This window comes from Talaromyces proteolyticus (genome assembly GCF_021365285.1).
Source record: "Talaromyces proteolyticus strain PMI_201 chromosome Unknown BGW36scaffold_4, whole genome shotgun sequence".
NCBI classification, from domain to species: domain Eukaryota; kingdom Fungi; phylum Ascomycota; class Eurotiomycetes; order Eurotiales; family Trichocomaceae; genus Talaromyces; species Talaromyces proteolyticus.
Window position 1 is genome coordinate 2,735,409 of NW_025764280.1, and position 21,550 is coordinate 2,756,958.

A 21,550-nucleotide genomic window follows, 5' to 3' on the forward strand; every position below is an offset into this window, starting at 1 on the left:
TTGATCGCTTCGGCTTCGGCTTTATAAAGGCAACCAACACCGAGGAACGTCTAACTCGTCCGTTATCTAGAATGGTTTAGTTATACTATATATAACCTTTCAACCATCCTATAATAGAAAGGAAATACTGAGTCTTCTAGATTGGTAATAATTTGCGATCTGCTAGTCTGAATGTAGTGGAATTCGCTGCATGACCTCCAATTGGGAAAACGGGGAGTGTGATGAAGTCTTTGGTGGTATTGCCTCACTCTGCAATAATGTTCTTTATTTTTAGTCCATTCAAAACTAATTAATTGGTTGCACTTGTCGTCCAGTCATGGAGTATAGACCACCGGCCAGATTGGGTCGGTTTCAACCGAAACGGCGAAACGGGGCGACAGAGGGATTAAAAGGCTTGTCCGGCTGGTTCTTCCCTTCATTCGCTCGTAAGCCCGATTTTGGCTGATTAGGATCGAGGATCTAGCGTGCTTAGTCGCATTAGCACTCAGTCCGAGATTTTGAATTGTCGAATTAGACTTCGGTCCATCATCTTGGACGCGTGGCTGGCCAGGTTATCGTTTTGTATCACGTAACCATTATCCTTTGTGCCATGTGCCATGCTTTCATTCCTTCGCTGTTTTCGTACTCTTTGTGTAGTTATTGCATGACCCAAGAGTCACCAACGGTACATGTCAGCCAATCAGCACCAAATTAATTACCCTCACTAATGAGGGAAACCCCTTTTTGGTGAAGTGGGTTTTCAGCCAAGAGTTACAAGCCCGGACTCCTTCCGAATGCTGAAAATATATACACCAAGGGCGAATCCAAGCAAGATTGAAAAAAGCAATACATGTCCATTACAGCAAAAATCTACGGCAAACCGAGAATTACAGCAAAAAAGACCAAAACTCTATGGTAGACTGGAAAAACGTCGGTATTAGCCCAAGAAATAGATTAGGCTAATATAAAACAGACAAAAACATGCAGATTATACAAGCCGGAACCCTAAATTATCTGGGGGGCGTGTGTCAGCCAGCCAATAAGTAACTACCAAATTGATTACCCTCACTAATGAGGGTGACCTCCTTGTTGATGTAGTGGGTTTTCGGCCAACAGTAAATCATGTCCATTGAACTAAAAAATCGGAACACGTATATTTTAGCGTAAAAGCGCAGATTGAGAGAGGAAAAGGACTGGGAAAGCAGATTTCTAGGATAATGTTAAGGTCTACGGATCTGTCGGCCCGAGAACCCACTATATATTACTACCAAGAAGCCCTAACCATAAAGGGTGAACTCCTTTTGGGGTAGTGGTATTTTGTGGCTACTAAAATCCACGTCTCTATATAGGGTATAGATGTGGGGCTCAGGCTTTAGCCCTATATTTTGCCCTAACACGCGTCTGTGACGTTAAATTTACTACTAAGATAATAACAACAAAAACAACAATAATAAAAAGGCCCCAATATTGAAAAATAATAAACACGTGTAACGCGAATGACTAAAAGGCCCTGGAGCCTGTTCTATATGTTTACGACTGGAAGCGAAAACCAAGAAAAGAAGTCACCCTGGGTAGCCTTCAAATATAATTGATATCCCAATTGCTTCGTTTGCATGAAAGCTTACGATGTTTTCTTCTTCTGCGAATCCTCGGCCTTAACCATATCCAAGCATTTATCGATGCGACCGAAATGTGCTGCCCAATAATCTGATAGAATACTACTTCGTGGCAGCCAAGGGGCCTTGTCTGCCACTTTGGGTGGAACATCGATGCCCTTGAGAACATAGGTCGCGGTGAGGTTATCATATGGTTTAAGAGACAGCGTGACCCCAGGCTCGACTCGGGGTGTCACAGTGGCCATCCTCTTCCGTTCCATCATTCTCACCACCCGACAGAAAATCAGGACGGCTGCATCCAAGCCCAAAGTATACGAAATACTAGTATACCCCAGTAAAAGACCCAAGTTTGGCATTCCCTGCAACATGCTACCCATCCACAAGAGCTGATTTGATGGGTTGACAGGCTTCCCATCCACGTCAAAGGTCGCACCACCAGCAAGCCGGAGCTTCAATCCTGTCGCCGTGACGATGATATCGGCGGGGATGAATTGATCATGCTTGTCCGGCGAATCCTTGCTATCGGCATTGATTACCTGGATTCCATCTGCGACCACATTTTTTATCACAGCGGTTTTCACATCTGCTTTGCCGGAGCGGAGACATTTGAAAAACACACCGTCGGGGGTCAATGTGACTCGCTGGTCATACGGATAGTAACTCGGGCTGAAGTGCGGGTCGATGGGGAGATGAGGCGGAAGCTTACCCTCGAGCATTCCGATCAGACGTTTTCGCGCCTTATCAGGGTATGCTTGGCAGGTAAGAAAAATGTAGCGCGACCACAACATGGAGGTTAGCCGCCTCCAGGAATGCACCATCCAGGTCGGTAGAAGCCGAGATAGCCAGGAACCACGCCCTGCTCGGTTGCTTGGGATTTCAACAACATATGAAGGACTACGCTGCAGCATTGTGGTCAGCGCAGCTTTCTCAGCCAGTGCTGGGACCAAGGTAATGGCCGTGGCGCCGCTGCCGATAACTACGACCCTTTTATCGGTGTAGTCGAGATCTTCAGGCCAGAACTGTGGGTGCACGACTTGGCCTTTGAAATTCTCCAAGCCCGGAATCTCTGTCTCGAGGGCTTGATCATGGTTGAAGTATCCAGTACAAAGGAGGATGAAACGTGCGAAGTACAGCGTCTTTTTGGTCTCGCCGTTAGACTTATCATCTACAGTCAAAGTCCACCTCTGCTTTCCGGAGGACCAAGATGCTGATCGCAGTCGACGGCTGAGATGAATATGTTGGTCGATGCCATGTTGAGCCGCTCCTTCTTTCATGTAATCCAAGATCTCGGCTCCCTGACCGATCGGGCTGGGCTGGTCCCACGGCTTCCAGGCAAAACCAAAGGTATGGAGGTCTGAGTCTGAACGGATACCTGGGTAGCGGAATAGGTCCCATGTTCCGCCAATTTCATCACGGGATTCGAGGATGGCGTAGCTGAGATGTGGCAGTTGCTTTTGCAAGCGGTATGCTGCATTAATACCGCCGAGACCAGCACCGACGATGATAATATCGAAGGTGGTCGTGGCCGTGTTAGGCATATTAGATGTCATCTTCAATGTGGAACTCTACCTAAGGCAGATTCTGCCTCCAAATTCCCTCAGACGTTTTCTGTGAACATGGGTTTCTAAGACTGACCAACATGTACTAGACAAGACTTGGTAAATCTAAAGAAAAGCTGGTTGTTTTAAGGACGTTATTATAGGATTATGGAATGATAAAAGTGAACAACATGTGATCGGATAAATTTATTTTCTTCTAGCTTTTAGTTGGTAGTTACGCGCGATAGCGCTGTACGTAGTTAGGTTAGCCTGGGAAGTAAAAGATATGAAGTTACCTTGGAAGTAAAGTGTTTCAAAATACAACTTTTCGGCAACTAGGTTCGGCCAAGCCTCGAAAACACAGCAGGGAACATCTGACCCTCGGCGGGTTTTCATTCGTTGTTAGGTGGAGGATTACTTGCATCTCGGAATATTAAATAATTCGTCGATATTGTCTTCTCGGTAGGGCCAACTGATAGTCTAATAACACACTATTTACATCGATAACTAGTAGCTTCGTATAGCCCCCATTATTACTCCAGGCCTATCTTCTCTAGCCAATATAACCAATCATTGATACGGACGTCCCAACCTCATTACCCTCTTCTAGTCTCCTTGTAGTATTATTATGCAAGAAATCTGCCGAATGGAATCGGTTGGGGGGGGGCCATTCTCCATTCTCTAGCTGCTTGTGTTACCTATCGAGTTGGTAAGCTCGGTGGGACTTGTCGGGCTAGAAGAGCTATGGAAGCGAGATAGCATAGTCAGTTCAACGAAAATCTGACATTCTATTTTGGAAATTGAATTAATATCCGACAAGAATAGATTACATGAAAAGACCCGAACGAATGGGTATGTATATGAGAGGGAAGGTCCTGTCCGCTATCCAGGGGTCTTCAGATTTCGACAGTCACATCTTTCCATTCTCCTCTTCCTTCTTTGTGTTATAGACTCTTATATTTTACGACCAATAATCATTAGAATCTGATACTAGGGCTGGAAATACCTCTCCAATAGCCCAGGTCTACAAGATGCCTTTCATTACGAGCAACCCTAATGATGCTCCTCGATCCCACATCCAGGATGTCCTCGATCAGGACGGCTCCATGCCAATTGCCATTGTTGGTATGGCATGTCGTCTTCCAGGAGAGGCGACCTGCCCAGACAAGCTTTGGGGACTCCTTGCAAAGAAGGAAGCAGCGTGGAGCAAGATGCCTGAAGATCGGATGAACATGGATGCCTTTTACCATCCTGACGGCGAGAGAGGAGGAAACGTATGAATAATCTCACAATTCCTGTATATGCAAGTGTGTCACTAACATAAATCTTGATATAGACAAACGCACCTGGAGGTCACTTCCTGAAACAGGACGTTGCTGTTTTTGACACATCCTTCTTTTCTATCCCTCCCACTGAGGCTAAGAGTATTGACCCTCAACAACGTCTTCTCATGGAATGTGTATATGAAGCCATGGAAAATGGCGGCTTTTCCATGGAGGCTTTTGCAGGCTCCGACACCAGTTGCTATGTTGGTAGCTTCTCACACGATTACTACGAAATGATTGACCGCGACCCTGAAACGGCTCCTCTATATTCCGTCACAGGAAACGGAACCTCTATCCTCTCTAACCGTATATCCTATCTTTATGACCTTAAAGGCCCTAGTTTGACACTGGATACTGCTTGCAGTAGCAGTTTGGTCGCTCTGCATCTTGCGTGCCAGAGCTTGCGCATGGGCGAAAGCCACTGCTCTATTGTTGGTGCTACCAACGTTATCCTCAATCCGGACATTGCAATTGGCATGTCCAAGGTGCATTTCTTCAGCCCTGACTCGCGTTGCTGGACCTTTGACGAGCGGGCTAACGGTTACGCTCGTGGTGATGGTATCGCGTCTTTGATTCTCAAGCCGCTCGCCGATGCCCTGCGAGATAACGACACTATTCGTGCCGTCATCCGAGGCACTGGTTGCAACCAGGATGGCAAAACATCTGGTATCATGTTGCCGTCTAGCGAGGCTCAAGCCGCATTGATCCGGCAAACCTACAAAGATGCCGGCCTTGGTTTTGGGCAAACAGGTTACTTTGAGGCTCACGGAACTGGAACTCCGGCCGGTGATCCCCTTGAGTAAGTACTACTTTTTAAAATAATGTGCTTATCTCAACGTAAGATGAGAAATACTCTCTTGCTGACTAAATTTTCATAGAACTGGGGCTATTGGGTCCGTTTTCGCAGAACATCGTCCTGTGGACGAAAATGGCCAACCAATTCCTTTGTACATCGGAAGTATCAAGACAAATGTCGGTCATACCGAAGGTACCAGTGGGTTGGCAGGTATCCTCAAGTCTGTGCTCCAGTTAGAGCACGGTGCAATTGCCCCCAATACCAATTTCGAGAGACCTAACCCTCAAATTGACTTTGATGGTTGGAAACTTAAGGTCCCAACCACTCTTGTCCCCTGGCCAGTAGAAGGGTTGCGACGAATTAGTATTAACTCCTTCGGTTTTGGAGGAACAAATGGACATGTCATTCTTGACGACGCTTACAACTATCTCGCTAGCCGCGGATTGATGGCCGCTCACCGTACATCTCCAAAGCCCGTGTTGGATCACACAACTATCATTGGAAATTCCAACACGGCGGGTGGAAAAGTCCAGCCGGTTAGCAAGACTAGCATTACCAATGCGGCCAATGGCGATGCTACTGAGTATCGTCGCAGGCGTGTTTTCCTCTGGTCTACCCACGAAGAGGGTATTGGTGGCAAGAGTGGTGCTGCGTATGCTGAGCATCTGGCAAAGCGGAAGGAAGACGACGAAGAAACATTCTTGGATAACCTCGCTTACACTCTATGCAATCGTCGGTCCATGCTTGCATGGAAATCCTTTCTGGTTGCAGACTCTTTGCCCGATCTGGTCTCAAAAGTGGCTGCAACCCGACAAACACCAGTGCGGCCACTTCTCCATGCGCTGAGGACAGCATTCGTCTTCACTGGTCAAGGAGCTCAGTGGTTCGCCATGGGTCGAGAGCTTGGAAAAGTATACCCTGTCTTCCAACAGCGGCTGAAGCACGCCGATCTGTTTGTGAAGAATCTAGGTGCTGACTGGTCTCTGCTTGGTAAGTGAAATCCTGCGAGATGAAGTTAACATATGAGAAGAACGGAATGTAAACTGACTGGTTTACAGAGGAACTCCGGAAAGACGAGGAAGAATCCCGAATCAACGAGTCTCTTGTTAGCCAAACGGCATGTACCGCCCTGCAGGTCGCTTTGGTGGATCTATTGGCCAGCTGGGGAATTCGCCCTGAAAAGGTGATCGGCCACTCCAGTGGTGAGATTGCGGCAGCTTATGCAGCTGGAATTCTGACTGTTGAGTCCGCTCTCAAGGCAGCCTACTACCGTGGCTTGTTCTCTAGTCAAGTAAAGACCAAGCTGCCCTCTGCTGATGGAGCAATGATGGCCGTCGGCCTCTCAGAGGATGAGGCCAAGGAGAAGATTGCGGCCCTACCTCCTTCACTGGGCAAGGCTTTCGTTGCTTGTGTAAACAGCCCAACTAATATCACTGTGTCTGGAGATCGCCCTGCTCTGGAAGCTCTATCCGAGACCCTCCAGCAGGATAGCGTCTTTGTTCGCTTCCTGAAAGTCTCCACTGCCTATCACTCGCATCACATGGAAGCCGTTGCAGCTGACTATGAAAAATCCCTGGAAGGTATGGAAGTTAATTCCATCTCTAAAGACGTGGAAATGGTCTCCACCGTGACTGGTGAGATTGTCACATCAGCTGATGTTCTCGGCCCTTCATACTGGAGCAAGAACATGGTGGGCTGTGTCCGCTTTAATGACGCCTTACAAGTCCTTTGCACTCCTCAGGCAACTACGAAGCGCGCACGTCGAGGAGCAGGCACTCAAGCCGCTCTCGATGTGCTGGTCGAGGTCGGTCCCCATGCCGCTCTCGCTGGTCCCATCAAGCAGATTCTCGGTGTTCCTGCCCTTGAAAAGAGTGGCATTGTATACAAGTCAGTGCTCTCCCGCGGTCAAGATGCCTGTCAGACTGCTATAGAAACGGCAACTTTCCTCTTCGCAAAAGGAGGTAACGTCGACCTCTACAAGCTCAATTTCCCAGAGAGCGTCGATCTTAAACCCCAGGTGGTGGTTGACCTCCCTACCTATTTTTGGAATCACAACAAACGTCATTGGTGTGAGGGTCGATTGAGTGCAGAGCACCGCTTCCGCCGACATGCACGTACCGACTTCCTAGGGTACCCTGTAAATGACTGGAACCCTATGGAGCCTCGATGGAGGAATATCCTCAAGCTCCGTGAGCAACCGTGGCTGAAGGGACATTGTGTTCAGGGATCATACGTTTTCCCCGGTGCTGGGTATATTGCTATGGCTGTTGAAGCAATGTCACATTTGCGCGATATGCCTGAGTACACTGTGCCCAAGGGAAAATTTGTGGGCTACAAGTTGAAGGATATCAAGATCAACCGTGCACTCATCATTCCATCAACCGATGATGGTGTTGAGACCAGCTTCTCTGTGCGTCATAACAAAGAAAGCAGCTCATCCTTCTCCAATGTCTGGTACGAGTTCCGCCTGTTCTCCTACACGTCTGATGGCTGGGCTGAACACGGCCACGGTTTAATCTCTGCTGTCCACGAACTTGAAACCGGCCCATCCACAAACTTCTTCCCTTATGCACCTCGGTTGAATACCCTTTTAAAAACCGAGGAATTCACCGGTTCCTGCAATGCAGATAACGTGTATGATATTGTGGGTCGCGTTGGTCTGGTCTACGAAGACCCCTTCCGGGGCTTGACCGGTGACATAAAGACCAACTCAGGCGAAGCGAAAGCGATAGTGACTGTTCCGGATACGAAAAAGCATATGCCATTCGAACACGAGATTCCATACCTTATTCATCCATCCACCATGGACAACTACATTCATTCACTTTTCCCAGCCGTGATGCACGATAATCCTAATCCTACGAGTCCTTACATACCAGTCTCCTTTGGCGATATCTTCGTCCGCGGTGACATCAATCAGTCACCAGGTCGCCGCTTCGAGTGTGTAGCGACTGCGGGATTTACTGGGTTCCGTGAAGCTACCGCCCACTTCCTGATCGCAGATGAAGAAACCGGGGAGCCGATGGTGGCTTTCAACGATGTGAAATGCAGCGGTCTGGATATAGGTGGTCGCCAGGGCGATGGAGAAGAGGGATCAAATGCAAAGAAGCTCACATTCCATGCTAGCTGGAAACCCGATGCCGACCTTCTTCCCCAAGCTATCGCTAATGAGATGATGGCTCCATACATTCCTGAGGTTGAGGACCCGGATCGCGTCGCAAACCTTGAATTGATCTCATACTATTACTATTACCAGGTTTTGAAAAATGTCAACGAGTCGCAGGTCGTCACCATGAAGCCTCATCTCCAGAAATACTACCGTTTCATGCAATACCAGCGTGATCTCGTTACCGCGCATAAAAATCCACACCAAACCCCTATGTGGGAGCAGTTAGATGATCCTGAGGTTGCCGCTAAAATGGAAGTACTGGCTACGCAGCTTGAGGCCACTGGTGATGAAGCTAAGTTGATTATCCGAGTCGGTCGCAACCTCGCAAAGGTCATGACTGGTGATATCGATCCGCTCGCTCTCATGTTGGAAGATGAGCTACTCTACCGATACTATGAGGGTGTGATGAGCTTTGACGGTCTTTACCAGTACACCACTATGATCTCCGAAAAGAATCCCAACTTGAAATGCATAGAGATTGGTGGTGGAACTGGTGGTGCTACTAAGCCTATCCTTACGGCAATGGGCGGCAACAATGGTAGATACCCCCGATTCCAATCTTATACGTTCACCGATATTTCGTCCGGCTTTTTCTCGGAAGCCGAGGAGAAGTTTAAGGATTGGGAAGGTTTGGTCGAGTTCCGTCGACTCAACATTGAGGAAGACCCTGTTGAGCAAGGATTTGCCGAAGGTGAATATGATATTGTCGTCGCTGCCTCTGTTCTCCACGCTACAACGAACATCGACCGTACTCTCTCACACACCCGCAAGTTGCTCAAGCCCGGTGGTCGTTTGCTCCTAGTCGAGATCACCAATATCCTCAACCAGGCATTTATCATCTTTGGCTGCTTGCCTGGTTGGTGGATGTCCGAGGAGAGCTATCGCCCCTGGGGTCCTACTATGGACCAACCGATGTGGGAGGAAGCTCTCAAGCGCAGTGGGTTTGGTGATCTCTCTATAGCTGTTCCAAATCACGTTGACCCTCGGGATGAATTGGGCCGTCTGTTCTCTTGCGTGGCAGTTGATGACAGTCCAGCGGTGGCTCCTGAAATCCAGTCAGTTGTTTTGGTTACAGATAGTGAGACTGAGTCGTCTTCTGTTGAAATGGCCATTGAAAAACAGCTAGGCGAGATCTCCATTCCCTTCAGTAAAACGACTCTCTCCCATATTTCCTCTACATCTTTGGAAAAGGCCTTCGTTCTCTCCATCGCTGAACTTGAACGATCCGTCGCTAAAGATATGAAGCCCGCTGAGTTTGACGCCATCAAGTATATCCTCAAGAACAGCGAAGGGCTTTTGTGGGTCACTGAAGGAGGAGCGTCCATTGCGAATACAACTCGTCCAGAGTCCGCCATTTTCCATGGTCTCGCTCGTTCGCTGAGGTCTGAGTACGAGAATTTCTCAATTATCACAGCCGATTTCGCGGCCATTGATCGTCAAGCTCCCGAAGTTCCAGCTGAGCAGTTGGTGACCCTCTTGCGTAAAACTCTTCGTGACCCGAAGGCACAGGACATAGAATACTGGCACGATGGTGTGTGCTGGCAAGTCAAGCGTGTCCTTGAGTCAGTTGATACCAATGCCGATATCCAGAGAAGAGTTTCGAATGATGGTACTGAAAGTGAGATATTGGAAGAGCAACCATTCTACCAACCCGGCCGACCACTTAAGCTGAAAATTGGAAGCCCTGGTCTTCTCGATACACTTTATTTCGAGGATGACCTCATTGTTGGGGAGCCTCTGGGCGCTGACGAGGTGGAGGTTGAAGTTAAAGCATCAGGTGTTAACTTCCGTGACATCATGATCAGTTCCGGTCAAATGTCTGATACCTCTCTGGGCTTCGAATGCAGTGGTGTTGTGAGCCGAATCGGCTCTAACGTTTCCCACTTGAAGGTCGGCCAACGAGTGGCTGCTTGGACGGATGGAAACTTCAGCAACTATGCTCGTACTCACTCTGGACTGGCCCAAGTGATTCCTGATAATATGAGCTTTGCTACTGCTGCTTCGGTCCCAATTGTTTACACAACTGCAGTCTACGCTCTGATGTACGTTGGCCGACTTCGCAAGGGCGAGTCTATCTTGATCCACGCCGCTGCCGGTGGTGTTGGTCAAGCAGCCATCATCCTCGCCCAGCTAATCGGCGCCGACATCTTTGTCACGGTCGGTACACAAGCGAAGAGAGATCTAGTCAAGCGAGAGTTCGGTATTCCCGACGAGCGTATCTTCTCCAGTCGTGACCTTCGCTTTGCTAGGCAGATTAAGGAGGCCACTAACGGACGCGGCGTAGATGTCGTGCTCAATAGCTTGACTGGTGACGCTTTCAGTGCCACTTGGGATAGTATTGCTATGTTTGGTCGCTTTGTCGAAATGGGCAAGAAGGATCTGATCGACAACCGTCGTCTCGAGATGTCTAATTTCCTTCGCTGCGTTACCTTTTCCTCGATTGATTTGATGACCATTCATAGACTTGACCCCGTCCTGGCTGGAAAGTATATGGCGGAAGCTTTCGAGCTACTTCATGCCAATTCAATCCGTCCCATCCCATCAATTACCACATTCTCCTTCTCCCAGTTCGAGGAGGCTTTCCGTTACATGCAGCAAGGGAAACACGTCGGAAAAGTAGTAATGGTGGCTGAAGAAAATGATACAGTGACGGTAAGATGAAACACTGATTTATTTATCTAATTTTCTAACATTCTTTCCACAGGCAACTCCTCGGTCTAGTGCCGAATATGCCTTCCCTGAGAATGGTACATATTTAATTACTGGATTCGGAGGTCTCGGTCGAAGCATGGTGCGCTGGATGGCTTCTCGCGGCGCAAAGAATTTGATCCTGGCTTCTCGATCGGGTGCTGCCAAGCCTGAAGCCCAAGAGCTGATTTCAGAATTGCAGCAATCTGGTATTCGAGTTGAGATCCTCAAGGTCGATATTACCGACGGCACTGCTCTAAAATCTCAACTGAGCAGCCTCTTGCAAGAAGAGAATTTGCCCCCTCTGCGTGGTGTCATCCAGGCTGCCATGGTGTTGGAAGATCAAATCTTTGAAAATATGGCTCTTGAATCCTTCAACAATGGACTCCGGCCCAAGGTTCATGGATCGTGGAATCTACATGAAGCCACGCTGGACAAGCCCCTTGACTTCTTCATCATTCTGGCTTCCGCAGTCGGAGTCATTGGTAACTCAGGTCAGACAAACTACTCCGCTGGTAACGCCTATGAGGATGCCCTGTGCCAATGGCGGCAAGCCCGCGGTCTGCCAGCCGTCGTCATTGATTTGGGTATGATGCTGGATGTTGGCGCTGTTGCCGAAGACGAGTCTGGATTGGCACAACGAAACCTCGAGCGTAAGGGTTTCGTGGGAATTAGAGAACAGGAGTTCCTGGCCATCCTTGAGATTGCCATTATGAATGACACTCACAAGAAGGAGCAGAAGGATCCAGCCTTAAGTCAGATGATTACCGGTATTGAACCCCGCCCGGCGACTGACGATGCGGACGAACCAACCTGGAAGTCTCTCCCAACATTCTCCCATCTTCCCAAGCTCAGTGCCCGCGTAGCCATCACCGCAAACACTGCAGGTGCCCAATCCACTGCATCCCTTCTGAAGGCGGCCGTGACTCTCAGTGACGCGGTGGCTGTCATTCTCAATGCTACCCTGACCAAACTGAGCCGCAGTTTGATGATTGATCTTGCTGAATTAGACCCTCTCCGACCAACCAGTGCTTACGGTGTTGACAGTCTGATTGCTGTCGAGGTGCGAAATTGGTTCATAAAGGAGATTAAGGCAGATGTTGCCGTCTTTGAAATTCTCCAAGCCAACAGTATCCAGAGTCTAGTCTACCTTGTGGCTGGAAAGAGTGGTCTGATCGAAAGCTCTGTAAAGGAGAGCGAGTAGTTATTTATTCCCATTTTGTAAATTGCATTTCAACTTTGAATCCACCAAATCTTTGCTTCTATTCTGAATTCGTTGAATTAATAAGATATCTGCAGGTTCCTGCCGCAAAGAATCAACAAGTACAACTGATAGATTAAGCTACAGCTGTACATGTAATCATTAGTAATACGTACTGCCATATGTACAGCGCATTAACTAACGTATACAATAGTATATTTGCCAGGAGTCCAACGATCCCAAGCGCATATGTATAAAAGACATTCATTTATTAACAGTATACTTCTATTCCAGCATTCCACAACCTCTGGCTATCGTTGTAATAGTTCGTTGCATTTAATTACAATCCAAGTCGCCTAAAGCACACACTTATCATCTTCGTTATGTCCTGATATTGTGATATTAGTCTACATCGCGTTAGAATAGACTCCAATTAAGCACGATGCCACGTGATGTTATGATGCCCTAATCGGGCAGATCATCACTGTTCCCTATCCAATTTTAGCCAATAAGGGTAAGTTTCACTAGTCGCAGTAAGCTCGGCGGATTGTCCAACTAGCGGCCCCCACTGATACCCGCTTAGCCGAAAGCTAAAGGTAAAACCCGCCGCACCGATTGATTCTGGAGGTCGGACTACGGAATCAACTGTTTAGCTCCGGGGCCGAATACCAACAATCAGTCCCCACTCCCCCTCCAGTCGAGGTGTCATCATATGTTTTATTTACGCGCGCCAACTGTACAGACGTGTCTCTCGCTTTCTCGGCCTTCTCTTTCCCAGTGATAAACGGGTTTCGTTAGTAGAATTTTCATTAGGCGTGGCTTTTAGAAGTTTCTTAAGAAAGCTGCAAGCTTGAACTTAAAAAGATCTACGGCAGACAGCTCCGGCTAATTACCTGACCAATTGATACCCTTTTTCATGTCTATTTACTATTCATATTCACAATGAGCGATTCTCTTACACATCCGACCCGGAAGATCCTGCTCATCGCGACGACGGGAGGCTTTACCCATGCTTGTAAGAATAAAGGAAGAACGAGCAAATTATTTGGAAGCTAATGACTCAATAGCTCCTGTGTTCGAAATCGGGCGGGTTCTTGCTGAGAGAGGCCACACAATAGAATTCGCGACTTTAGAAGGACAAGAGCACTGGATCAAGGATTATGAATTCGTCTCCAAGATTCATTTCCTGGGTCCTTATGCAACCGAGGAGCAGTTGACTGCGCATTACTTGCGCATGCGAAAATGGGACATTTCCGAAGGCATTGGTGGCGCAATGGACTCTAAGTACTTGTTTGATTCTTTCTGGCCACAGACCTATCACGGTCTCAAGGCAATTATGGAAGACCCGGCCAGGCGACCTGACATGATGGTTGCCGATTTCTTCGTCGATGCGGTGAAAGATATGATGCTGGAGTATAACATACCGATCGCCACCGTCTGGCCGCAAATGCCCTTCCTAATGATGCCTTGCACATATATCCCCGGCCAGCCTGGTTTCCAGTTACAAGGAACATTGACCTCGGAGACGGCGTCGCTGTGGCTACGTATGAGAAACGAGCTCACTGTTGTTAAAGCAATTTTCCAGATCATTAAATGGGTCAGGTGGACCAGTGCGATGCGGAAACGCGAAGGTGTTCATTATCCACCACATCGCATCCAGAAGCCCAATTATCTCATTTTCGTGAACTCTTTCTTCGGCCTTGAAATTCCACGCGATCTCCCCCCAACCGCGGCCGTAGTCGGGCCACTCATCAGCGACACATATCCTCCATTAGGCGAGTACGAGGGTTTCCTGTCCCGACACAAGTCAGTCATATACATTGCACTCGGCACTCATGTCATCCTGTCCAACGAGGACGCTGTTAAAATTATCAACGGCATCCTCCCGCTGATGGAAGAGAAGCTGATTGACGGAGTTCTCTGGGCGGTGAGTAAAAGCGGCCGCCAGGATTTTGAACTTGATACAACCTTTACAGTAGACAATGGACGAAAGTCGATCCGACTGGGCGACTTGGTCGAAGGTCGACATCCAGACTGGACGTTCTCCAATTTTGCACCCCAACGGGCTATTTTAGAACACGAATCGACCAAGATCTACTTCACGCATGGCGGCGGCTCAAGCGCCAACGAGGGCCTCTACCACGGCAAGATCATGTTGGTGATGGGCATCTTCATGGACCAGATTGCCAACATGGCGCGTCTGGTTGGTGGCGGTGTGGCCGAGCCGCTGAACAAATTCAAATTCACGTCGAAAGAGCTCTACACTAAGGGCAAGAAGCTCGCGATCGACAAAGACGGCCTTTACCAACGCAATGCATTGAGATTGAAACGTATTGCGCACGTGGCAGCGCACCGCAAATACCATGCGGCCGATCTGGTCGAGGAGCTTCTGTATGATAATGAATTGCGATTCCAAGATGGGCGGGAGTTACGACCTATGCACCTACAGACGGCTGACATGCGCATGCCTATGTACAAGGCCAAGAATTGGGACTTGTACGCCGTCAGCTTGCTGGGACTGGCTGCGGTGACAGGGTCGACTGTGGTCGCCAGCAAGTTCCTGTGGACCAATCGGGAGTCTCTCGTCGAGCTGGCCCAGTCATCAATATCGTTTACCCGTCAATGGGCACAGGATATTTTTAGGAAATAGTTATACTTTTCATCAACGGTTTATTCGTCTGTTTTGTTTCTGGGAACTACGGTATATGATCGAGTTGATTAGGCAATCTCCTATGTGCGATTAGAAGCTCTTTGGATAATATACACAAATACAATATGACATAACAAACACTGCTAAATCATAGTATATCATACTTAACTTGTGGACCATTGTCTTGTACGAAACACAATTTTAGCAGTTTTAAGAGAAATATTGATCTTTCACAACTACATGCCATAAATAAGCATGGTCTGCGTCTATGGCCTGAAAGAGACCTTGAATTTGACAGAAACTCATCGATTACTATCGGAGACGCGTCGTCCTAGACACGGCACTGTCCGCACTTGTCGTAGATATGGGGAACACAAAAATGGTAGTACGTTCCGTATTTCCCCGTGATGAGCATTCGAAAGTACATAGTATTATTGGCGATCGCTTATCTTGAAACGGCGGTAACAATACAGTGTGCATGAAACGCTCCAAGTCCCTGCCCCTAGAGGATAAAATTAATCTAGCTTAGATATCTGACAATATCAATTGATACTAGTCTGTGGGCCTTCTAGAATCGCCAACTCGGCGGGATTTGGATATTCGAGTCAGCACTAGACAATTGTTCTCGCCGATCCACCGGGTTTCATTTTTGGGCCATTTCTCGAAAACAGCCCCAGTCAAAATGGCCCTTGAATGCGCATGTTGGGCCCCAGCCCAGAATGGGTTATTAGCTGGTGCCCTGTTTAGAGCTGTCTGTTCTGTGGGTATAGCATCTTTGCCGGCTTGCAGAAATCATATCACCTTTTCCCTCTTAATTTGATTTCATCCTGCGCCATCTTTACTGCCGAATTTGCTGGCTGGTCCACGGAAACGAAACGAAACAAGAGAGTAAAAGGGAGAGCTATCAGCCGATTTCGCCTTAGGGAAAATGAAATTTCTCTGCCTTCATGGAGCCGGAACTAGTTCGGAAGTACGTGACTGACTATCTTGCTAAACACTGTTTTAATAAAGCTATACATGTATACAACCGCGTTAAAAACAGTCCATTGACTGATATACAGGTTCTAGAAATACAACTCGGTGAGTACTACACAATTTAAGTATAAGATAGGCTCGATCATCGACTAAAGAAAAAAGGCCCTGTACGCGATGCCTTGAAGGCTCATGTCGATTTCGAGTACTATGATGGCTTTTTAGAGGTAGATACTGTAGAAGGTTTGAAACAACTTCCTTGAAAAAAGAAAAGTGCCGTTGTGTTGATATTACTGAATTAGAGATCAAGAATGTTTTCAAAGGTCCCTTCTTCACCTGGTACTCTCCCGGCCTCGGCGGGAAAACGTTGGTAGAGGCAAAAGCAGAACTCCTCGACTTAATCGAATCCGATGGACCTTTTGATGCCTGTTTAGGTTTCTCTCAGGGGGCCGGTCTACTGGCCGCTGTGATCATGGATTACCAGAAAACGCACCCATTCAGCCCTAACCTATTCCGACTAGCCATCTTCATATGTGCTGCTGCTCCGGTTTTGGTTGTCAAATCAGAAGAAGACGCTGGATTTGACTACAGGCCGTCCGCTGAAAGTATGGCCCATCTAACCGAGGCTTGGAAAGGTCCCTACGTCCCGGGCCATGAGCCACGTCCGAATGAAGAGTGGAACATCTTTATCGCCGAGAAAGTACGCAAGGCTGGCCTGGCTATTCGAATTCCTACCGCGCATATTTATGGATCTAATGACGAGGGTGTCTCTGAGAGTCTGAGGTTGCGAGACATGTGTGACGAGAGGAGAAGGGTTGAATTCGATCATGGCCGTGGTCATGAGGTACCGCGAGCACCTAAGCTTGTCTCTCAAATGGCAGAAACTATCAACCGAGCCATAACCAATGCCTTGACGGCTGTTTGATTGGTACCATTTTGATGTTTCAGGGTTAGATTGGGTGATTATCTGACATATATACATAGAATCATAAATCCACAACTACATGTTTTACGTATGTGCATCATCAATTGATTTGATACGTCTATACTTTCTAGCTAAATGCGTAGTAGAATTCCTTTTATCGGGATTGTGTTTTCAGCACTGTCGATTGAAGATTGTGTCTTGTTACTAAATATACAATGAAGTCAAAATTTTATACAAGATCTTGAGATTCATCAATGACATCCAGGCAGATGATTCTCCATTTCACTGTAAACCTCCTTTTTCAGTTGCCCTTTTTGTTCGACTCACTGTAACTGACTATACATTTACAAGGTTAGTTACGTTATTCAAAAAATAAGAATCACACAAGAAAGTAATACTACGAGAAATAGTCATACCAGGAAACGGCTCTACCAGATTGGCAGGATGGGGCGTCAATATATCCCAAAACGACAATGCCAGGTTCCGGAACCAAGCTCTCCAAGGGGTATTTCCCCACGCGAATGTGAGATCCAGAGCGTACAGACTGTTTTTGACTGCTGCATTGCCTCGCTTAAGCATTGAGCTTTCATACTCGCGCACCCCTGCTGTGATGGTCTCCTTTTCCTTCTCCTCCGTCCATTTCAGCTTCTCGGCCAGGGTCATAGCGTCGACAATAGCATTCGTTGCTCCTTGTCCCAGGAACGGGGTCATGCTTTGTAGATATGCATTAGTTATTTGTTGCTCGTGAGAATGGCAGAATTTCGCATCAAGTAACTTTACTCACCTATGAGCCGCATCTCCCAATATGGTTACTTGGCCAGTTTTCCACGGTTCGATAGGATCTTGCGTTTTTATATGGGAGACAAAGACAGAATTTGGCACGGTAATAGCTATCAAAGCCTGCAGAAGCGGATGCCACCCCCTTGCTCGATTCAGGCATTCATCTTTTAACTCTTCAGGAGTCAACTCATCTGGGTGTTTGTCCTGATTAAAAAATTCATTGGTGTAACAGCCCATGCCGACCATTAGGAAGGAGTCCTCGGGGTCGATGTTGTTAAGATCATAGGGACCGTAAGGCTTCGCTGGGTTCTTGTAATATGCGACAACCATCGAACGTCTTGGAGCCATTGCCTGTTGCAAGAAACAATAAGCCGAATTCTCAGAACATAGATTTAAAACTCATCATGGCTCGGTTAAGTTTGGGATTAATCTTACCATTATACCAGATGCCCATGGAATCATCGCCTCGGTTTCTGGTGTGTATGGAGCCTTGAAGTAGATTGTTGTCACACCGGTACTACTTCTGCTACTGTCGGGAAGAAGCTGTTTTCGAACTCGAGAACCAGCTCCGTCGGCCCCGACAAGTAGGTCACAGTGAATAGACTCGCCGTCTGAAAATGACACCTTGACACCCTTACTGCCGTCGACCTCGTACGATGTGAATACTCGACCGAATTTGACAAACTCGCGAGAGCCGGACAACAACGCTTTACGGAGTTTCCATCTCGACACGCTGCACAAGCTCCGCATCCCGGCTAGATCAACTCGACATATCAATCTACACATTGTATCCATCATGCCGAGTCGATTACCATTCTTTTGAGAAACACCGATAGCCTTTTCCAACAGCATTTGGACATCGGCTGGGAGATGCTTCCTGAGGGAATCTAGTAGCTCAGGAGTAATGAGAATGCGATAACCAGTCAACGAGGATGTTTCATCCCCCTCAGCTTCCCCTCTCTCATACACCGTAACCTCGAATCCAGGGTCGTCGCGCAGAAGTTGAGCAAGCACGAGTCCGCCTGGTCCTGCGCCAATGATGGCGACGCGCAGTGGTCGATTGGATTCCAGCCTGGTAGGCATCGGATCGTGGTAGTCTTCGTTCAGACGGGGTACGAACTGGACATATGTTTATGTCTAAATAGGAAATAAATGCTATAAAAAAGATAGACTATGGTCTATACTTCGCATTCGACATGCGACAAAACACCTTTGCGCACGCATCATATGATATTTCTATGACCAAGATAATTGGACACAGTCTTCATCGAGCTAACAGGAACTAAACCGTCTTATATCAGAAACCATGTGGCGTGCGGACCTCGGCGAAAAACAAACAACACGGTGGCTGATGCTCATTGGGGGTTTCGGCGGGTTTTTCATGCAACAAAGAGGACCAGGTTTAAACCCTACAACACGGGACAGGAGATTGTTTTTATTTCCTTTTCCGAGGATGCTAACCATATCGAAGAGATTTATACGAAGTTATGTATAACCACTAAACAGATACAGTTCCACTGCTGTTGTCTTACACTTCCGCCAGCCATCACCTGATTTTCAGTTGGTGAAACGGTTATGCTGCTAATTATGCCCTAAACCACTGTTCGGACGATCAACCCATGAACCATCTGGATTTTAATGATCTTTAATTGTTGATCTATTATTACTTTTGTTTCCCTTTTTGCTTCCTTCCTTTTATTATATTTTTAATATATTTGATTAGACGGCAGTTGCCCGGGTTGTGAACATGGAGGCGCGAGAGGACTATAGCCAGTCTCGTGGGGCCAATAAGCCTCCTCAGTTTGACCCCTCCAAAATTTCGTTATGGCGAATGGTATTCTGTATGATTGGGTGTGCTATTATTTCTATTTGAATATTTCCATATTCCTCGCTTTCAAATTCCACCATTAATACCAAATTGCTAATAGATGACTTCCGGCCAGACTCTGGGCATGTCTTTTCCTGTCAGCGTTGGAGACAACTATAGTCGCCACTGCTTTGAACAAAATTTCAAGTGATTTGGACAGCCTAGGAATGTCTTCGTGGATAATTGTGGCCTACTTACTCACGTACAATGGTAAGTCCAACAATCCTGCTTATTGTATAGGATGGGTAACTGCAATGATGATAATGACCGATGGTTGACTTGTCTATAGGGTTCCTCCTACTCTTCTCAAAATTGACCGACATTTTCGGACAAAAGAGCTTGCTGATATTAGCTCAATTGATATTTTTGGTATTTTCAATGGCATGTGGTGCAGCACAAACAATGACTCAACTGTATGAACTTGGGAGATTATGATAACTTATTATCTTTTTATGTTGATTGAGTAACGCTCTAACTTTCTGCTTAAATCAACAGAATTGTTTTCCGAGCACTTCAAGGAATCGGCGGATCTGGCATATATTCCACAGTTTTCGTCATTGTCACTAAGATAATCACACCGGACAAGATCGGCCTCTATACAGGCATTTTGACCTCGGTATTTGCAATTGCCAGTCTCCTCGGACCAATTCTTGGAGGCGTCATTGTCGACGATACGACGTGGCGTTGGATATTCTTTCTCAAGTAAGACATAACGAATCCACCGGTGAATCAAGCCTAAAAACAGTCATTCATGTTTCAAGTATAGTGGTCCGGGAATCGTTCTTTCGCTCGCACTCGTGATACCTGGCATTCCAAGCTTGGGCGAGAAAGTCTTAGATAAAAAAAATCTACAACGGGTCGACGTTATCGGCGGTATTCTTTCTCTGGCCTGGCCGACGATGCTGGTGTTTGCATTGGAAGAAGGAGGTGAATCATACGCATGGAATAGTGGCACAATCATCGGCACTCTTGTCGGCGGTGGCGTTGCTTTAATTATTTTTATCTTTTTCGAAAGATGGGTACAGCATTATACGAAGAAAGAGCCGATACTTCCGATACGACTTCTCAAAAGCCCCAGGCTATGCTTGAACTTATTGTAATTGCAATTTTCAGTCATCAATACGTGCGTGGGTGTTGCTAACCGGCCCTAGGACGATGTTCTGCCTCGGCGTATGCTTCTATGCATCCATAGTTCTTCTCCCTCAACGATTTCAAGCCGTTGATGGACTGACTCCGATGAGTGCAGGAATTCATCTACTTCCATTTACTATTACATCACCGGTATTCTCTATTATTTGTGGTTTTGTGCTCGGAAAAGCTCAGAAGAGTGCCGTCTACCTCATTGGGGCTGGGGCCGCACTGATTGTGGTCGGCATAGCCTTACTTGGCAGTCTTCCAACTAACGAAGACTCTGTCGTTGCGGCAGTATATGGGTATGAGGTTATTTTAGCAGCGGGGACAGGGTTCATCATGCCACCTCTCGTGTTTCTATTGAAGATTGAATTCAATGATGCTGATCTAGGTATGTATTAAACTAGGGTTTCACCTAACCCTATATCAATTCGATATCTTCTAACAACCGACCGCAGCCTCTGCCATGGGCGTCAACAACACTTCCCGAACCCTAGGAGGTTGTGTCGGACTCGCAGTAACCTCGACCGTTCTTCATTCCCAGTTGAAGAATCTACTCAACGCGTTTCTAAACCCAAGCCAAGTCGCCGCATTGCTCAGCTCGTCAAGCAGCAGCAGCGATCTATCGCCATCCGAAGTAGTCCGAGTAAAGCACGCTTATGCAACCAGTTACAATGCTCAATTTCGAGCGCTGCTTGCTTTTGCTTGCGTCGGGTTAGTTTCCGCCATTGTTTTAGGGTTTCTTGGACAACATCGGGCACGGAAGCGTCCGGTTTCTCAAGTACAATCAACTTTTATAGAACTGAATGATCATGCTGATAGATGATAAATGAGGATTCATATATTTTCTGTCAGCTCGTCATGTCTTATGCATATATACGTGATGAAGAAATGCATTGTGTTTGACTAGATA

The 21,550-nt window shown here is 47.2% G+C and overlaps 6 protein-coding genes across 6 annotated transcripts; 4 read left to right on the forward strand and 2 right to left on the reverse strand.

The window, feature by feature from the left end:
- Positions 1-1,404: 1,404 nt before the first annotated feature.
- BGW36DRAFT_375508 (putative flavin-binding monooxygenase) lies at positions 1,405-3,324 on the reverse strand. Its single transcript, XM_046215773.1, has one exon. It carries the CDS (start codon positions 3,143-3,145, stop codon positions 1,601-1,603), a length of 1,545 nt encoding a protein of 514 aa, XP_046074770.1. The 5' UTR covers positions 3,146-3,324; the 3' UTR covers positions 1,405-1,600.
- A 915-nt stretch (positions 3,325-4,239) lies between these two features.
- BGW36DRAFT_339021 (uncharacterized protein) lies at positions 4,240-12,370 on the forward strand (the record flags this gene model as incomplete). The annotated part of the gene is made up of 6 exons (XM_046213026.1): positions 4,240-4,407; positions 4,470-5,257; positions 5,337-5,732; positions 5,805-6,244; positions 6,313-11,075; positions 11,128-12,370. The coding sequence occupies 6 exons, from the start codon at positions 4,240-4,242 to the stop codon at positions 12,313-12,315; spliced, it is 7,743 nt and encodes a 2,580-aa protein (XP_046074771.1). The 3' UTR covers positions 12,316-12,370.
- Positions 12,371-13,254: 884 nt separating this feature from the next.
- On the forward strand, positions 13,255-14,962 carry BGW36DRAFT_292242 (UDP-glucoronosyl and UDP-glucosyl transferase; the record flags this gene model as incomplete). Its single annotated transcript, XM_046210900.1, has 2 exons — positions 13,255-13,327; positions 13,380-14,962. The coding sequence occupies 2 exons, from the start codon at positions 13,255-13,257 to the stop codon at positions 14,960-14,962; spliced, it is 1,656 nt and encodes a 551-aa protein (XP_046074772.1).
- Positions 14,963-15,730: 768 nt separating this feature from the next.
- Positions 15,731-16,932, forward strand: BGW36DRAFT_375515 (serine hydrolase FSH). Its single transcript, XM_046215774.1, has 4 exons — positions 15,731-15,932; positions 16,024-16,042; positions 16,100-16,177; positions 16,237-16,932. The coding sequence occupies exons 1-4, from the start codon at positions 15,891-15,893 to the stop codon at positions 16,857-16,859; spliced, it is 762 nt and encodes a 253-aa protein (XP_046074773.1). The 5' UTR covers positions 15,731-15,890; the 3' UTR covers positions 16,860-16,932.
- A 22-nt stretch (positions 16,933-16,954) lies between these two features.
- BGW36DRAFT_375518 (uncharacterized protein) lies at positions 16,955-18,919 on the reverse strand. Its single transcript, XM_046215775.1, has 4 exons — positions 18,075-18,919; positions 17,644-17,990; positions 17,276-17,571; positions 16,955-17,195 (listed from the first exon to the last, which is right to left on the reverse strand). Exons 1-4 carry the CDS (start codon positions 18,720-18,722, stop codon positions 17,161-17,163), a joined length of 1,326 nt encoding a protein of 441 aa, XP_046074774.1. The 5' UTR covers positions 18,723-18,919; the 3' UTR covers positions 16,955-17,160.
- Positions 18,920-19,134: 215 nt separating this feature from the next.
- BGW36DRAFT_375521 (putative MFS multidrug transporter) lies at positions 19,135-21,550 on the forward strand. The gene is made up of 7 exons (XM_046215776.1): positions 19,135-19,490; positions 19,583-19,716; positions 19,796-19,919; positions 20,002-20,208; positions 20,273-20,602; positions 20,658-21,028; positions 21,096-21,550. Exons 1-7 carry the CDS (start codon positions 19,387-19,389, stop codon positions 21,461-21,463), a joined length of 1,638 nt encoding a protein of 545 aa, XP_046074775.1. The 5' UTR covers positions 19,135-19,386; the 3' UTR covers positions 21,464-21,550.

Bases quoted from the DNA above. Each gene is read 5' to 3' on its own strand.
- BGW36DRAFT_375521 (XM_046215776.1), top strand. From the start codon at position 19,387: ATGGAGGCGCGAGAGGACTATAGCCAGTCTCGTGGGGCCAATAAGCCT. The intron at 20,603-20,657 runs GTAATTGCAATT...AACCGGCCCTAG, and splicing joins AGGCTATGCTTGAACTTATT to GACGATGTTCTGCCTCGGCG. The intron at 21,029-21,095 runs GTATGTATTAAA...AACCGACCGCAG, and splicing joins ATTCAATGATGCTGATCTAG to CCTCTGCCATGGGCGTCAAC.
- BGW36DRAFT_375508 (XM_046215773.1), bottom strand. From the start codon at position 3,145: ATGACATCTAATATGCCTAACACGGCCACGACCACCTTCGATATTATC.
- BGW36DRAFT_375515 (XM_046215774.1), top strand. From the start codon at position 15,891: ATGAAATTTCTCTGCCTTCATGGAGCCGGAACTAGTTCGGAA. The intron at 16,178-16,236 runs GTTTGAAACAAC...TTACTGAATTAG, and splicing joins AGAGGTAGATACTGTAGAAG to AGATCAAGAATGTTTTCAAA.
- BGW36DRAFT_375518 (XM_046215775.1), bottom strand. From the start codon at position 18,722: ATGCCTACCAGGCTGGAATCCAATCGACCACTGCGCGTCGCCATCATT. The intron at 17,572-17,643 runs GTGAGTAAAGTT...ATATCTACAAAG, and splicing joins TTGGGAGATGCGGCTCATAG to CATGACCCCGTTCCTGGGAC. The intron at 17,196-17,275 runs GTATGACTATTT...GTAAATGTATAG, and splicing joins TCTGGTAGAGCCGTTTCCTG to TCAGTTACAGTGAGTCGAAC.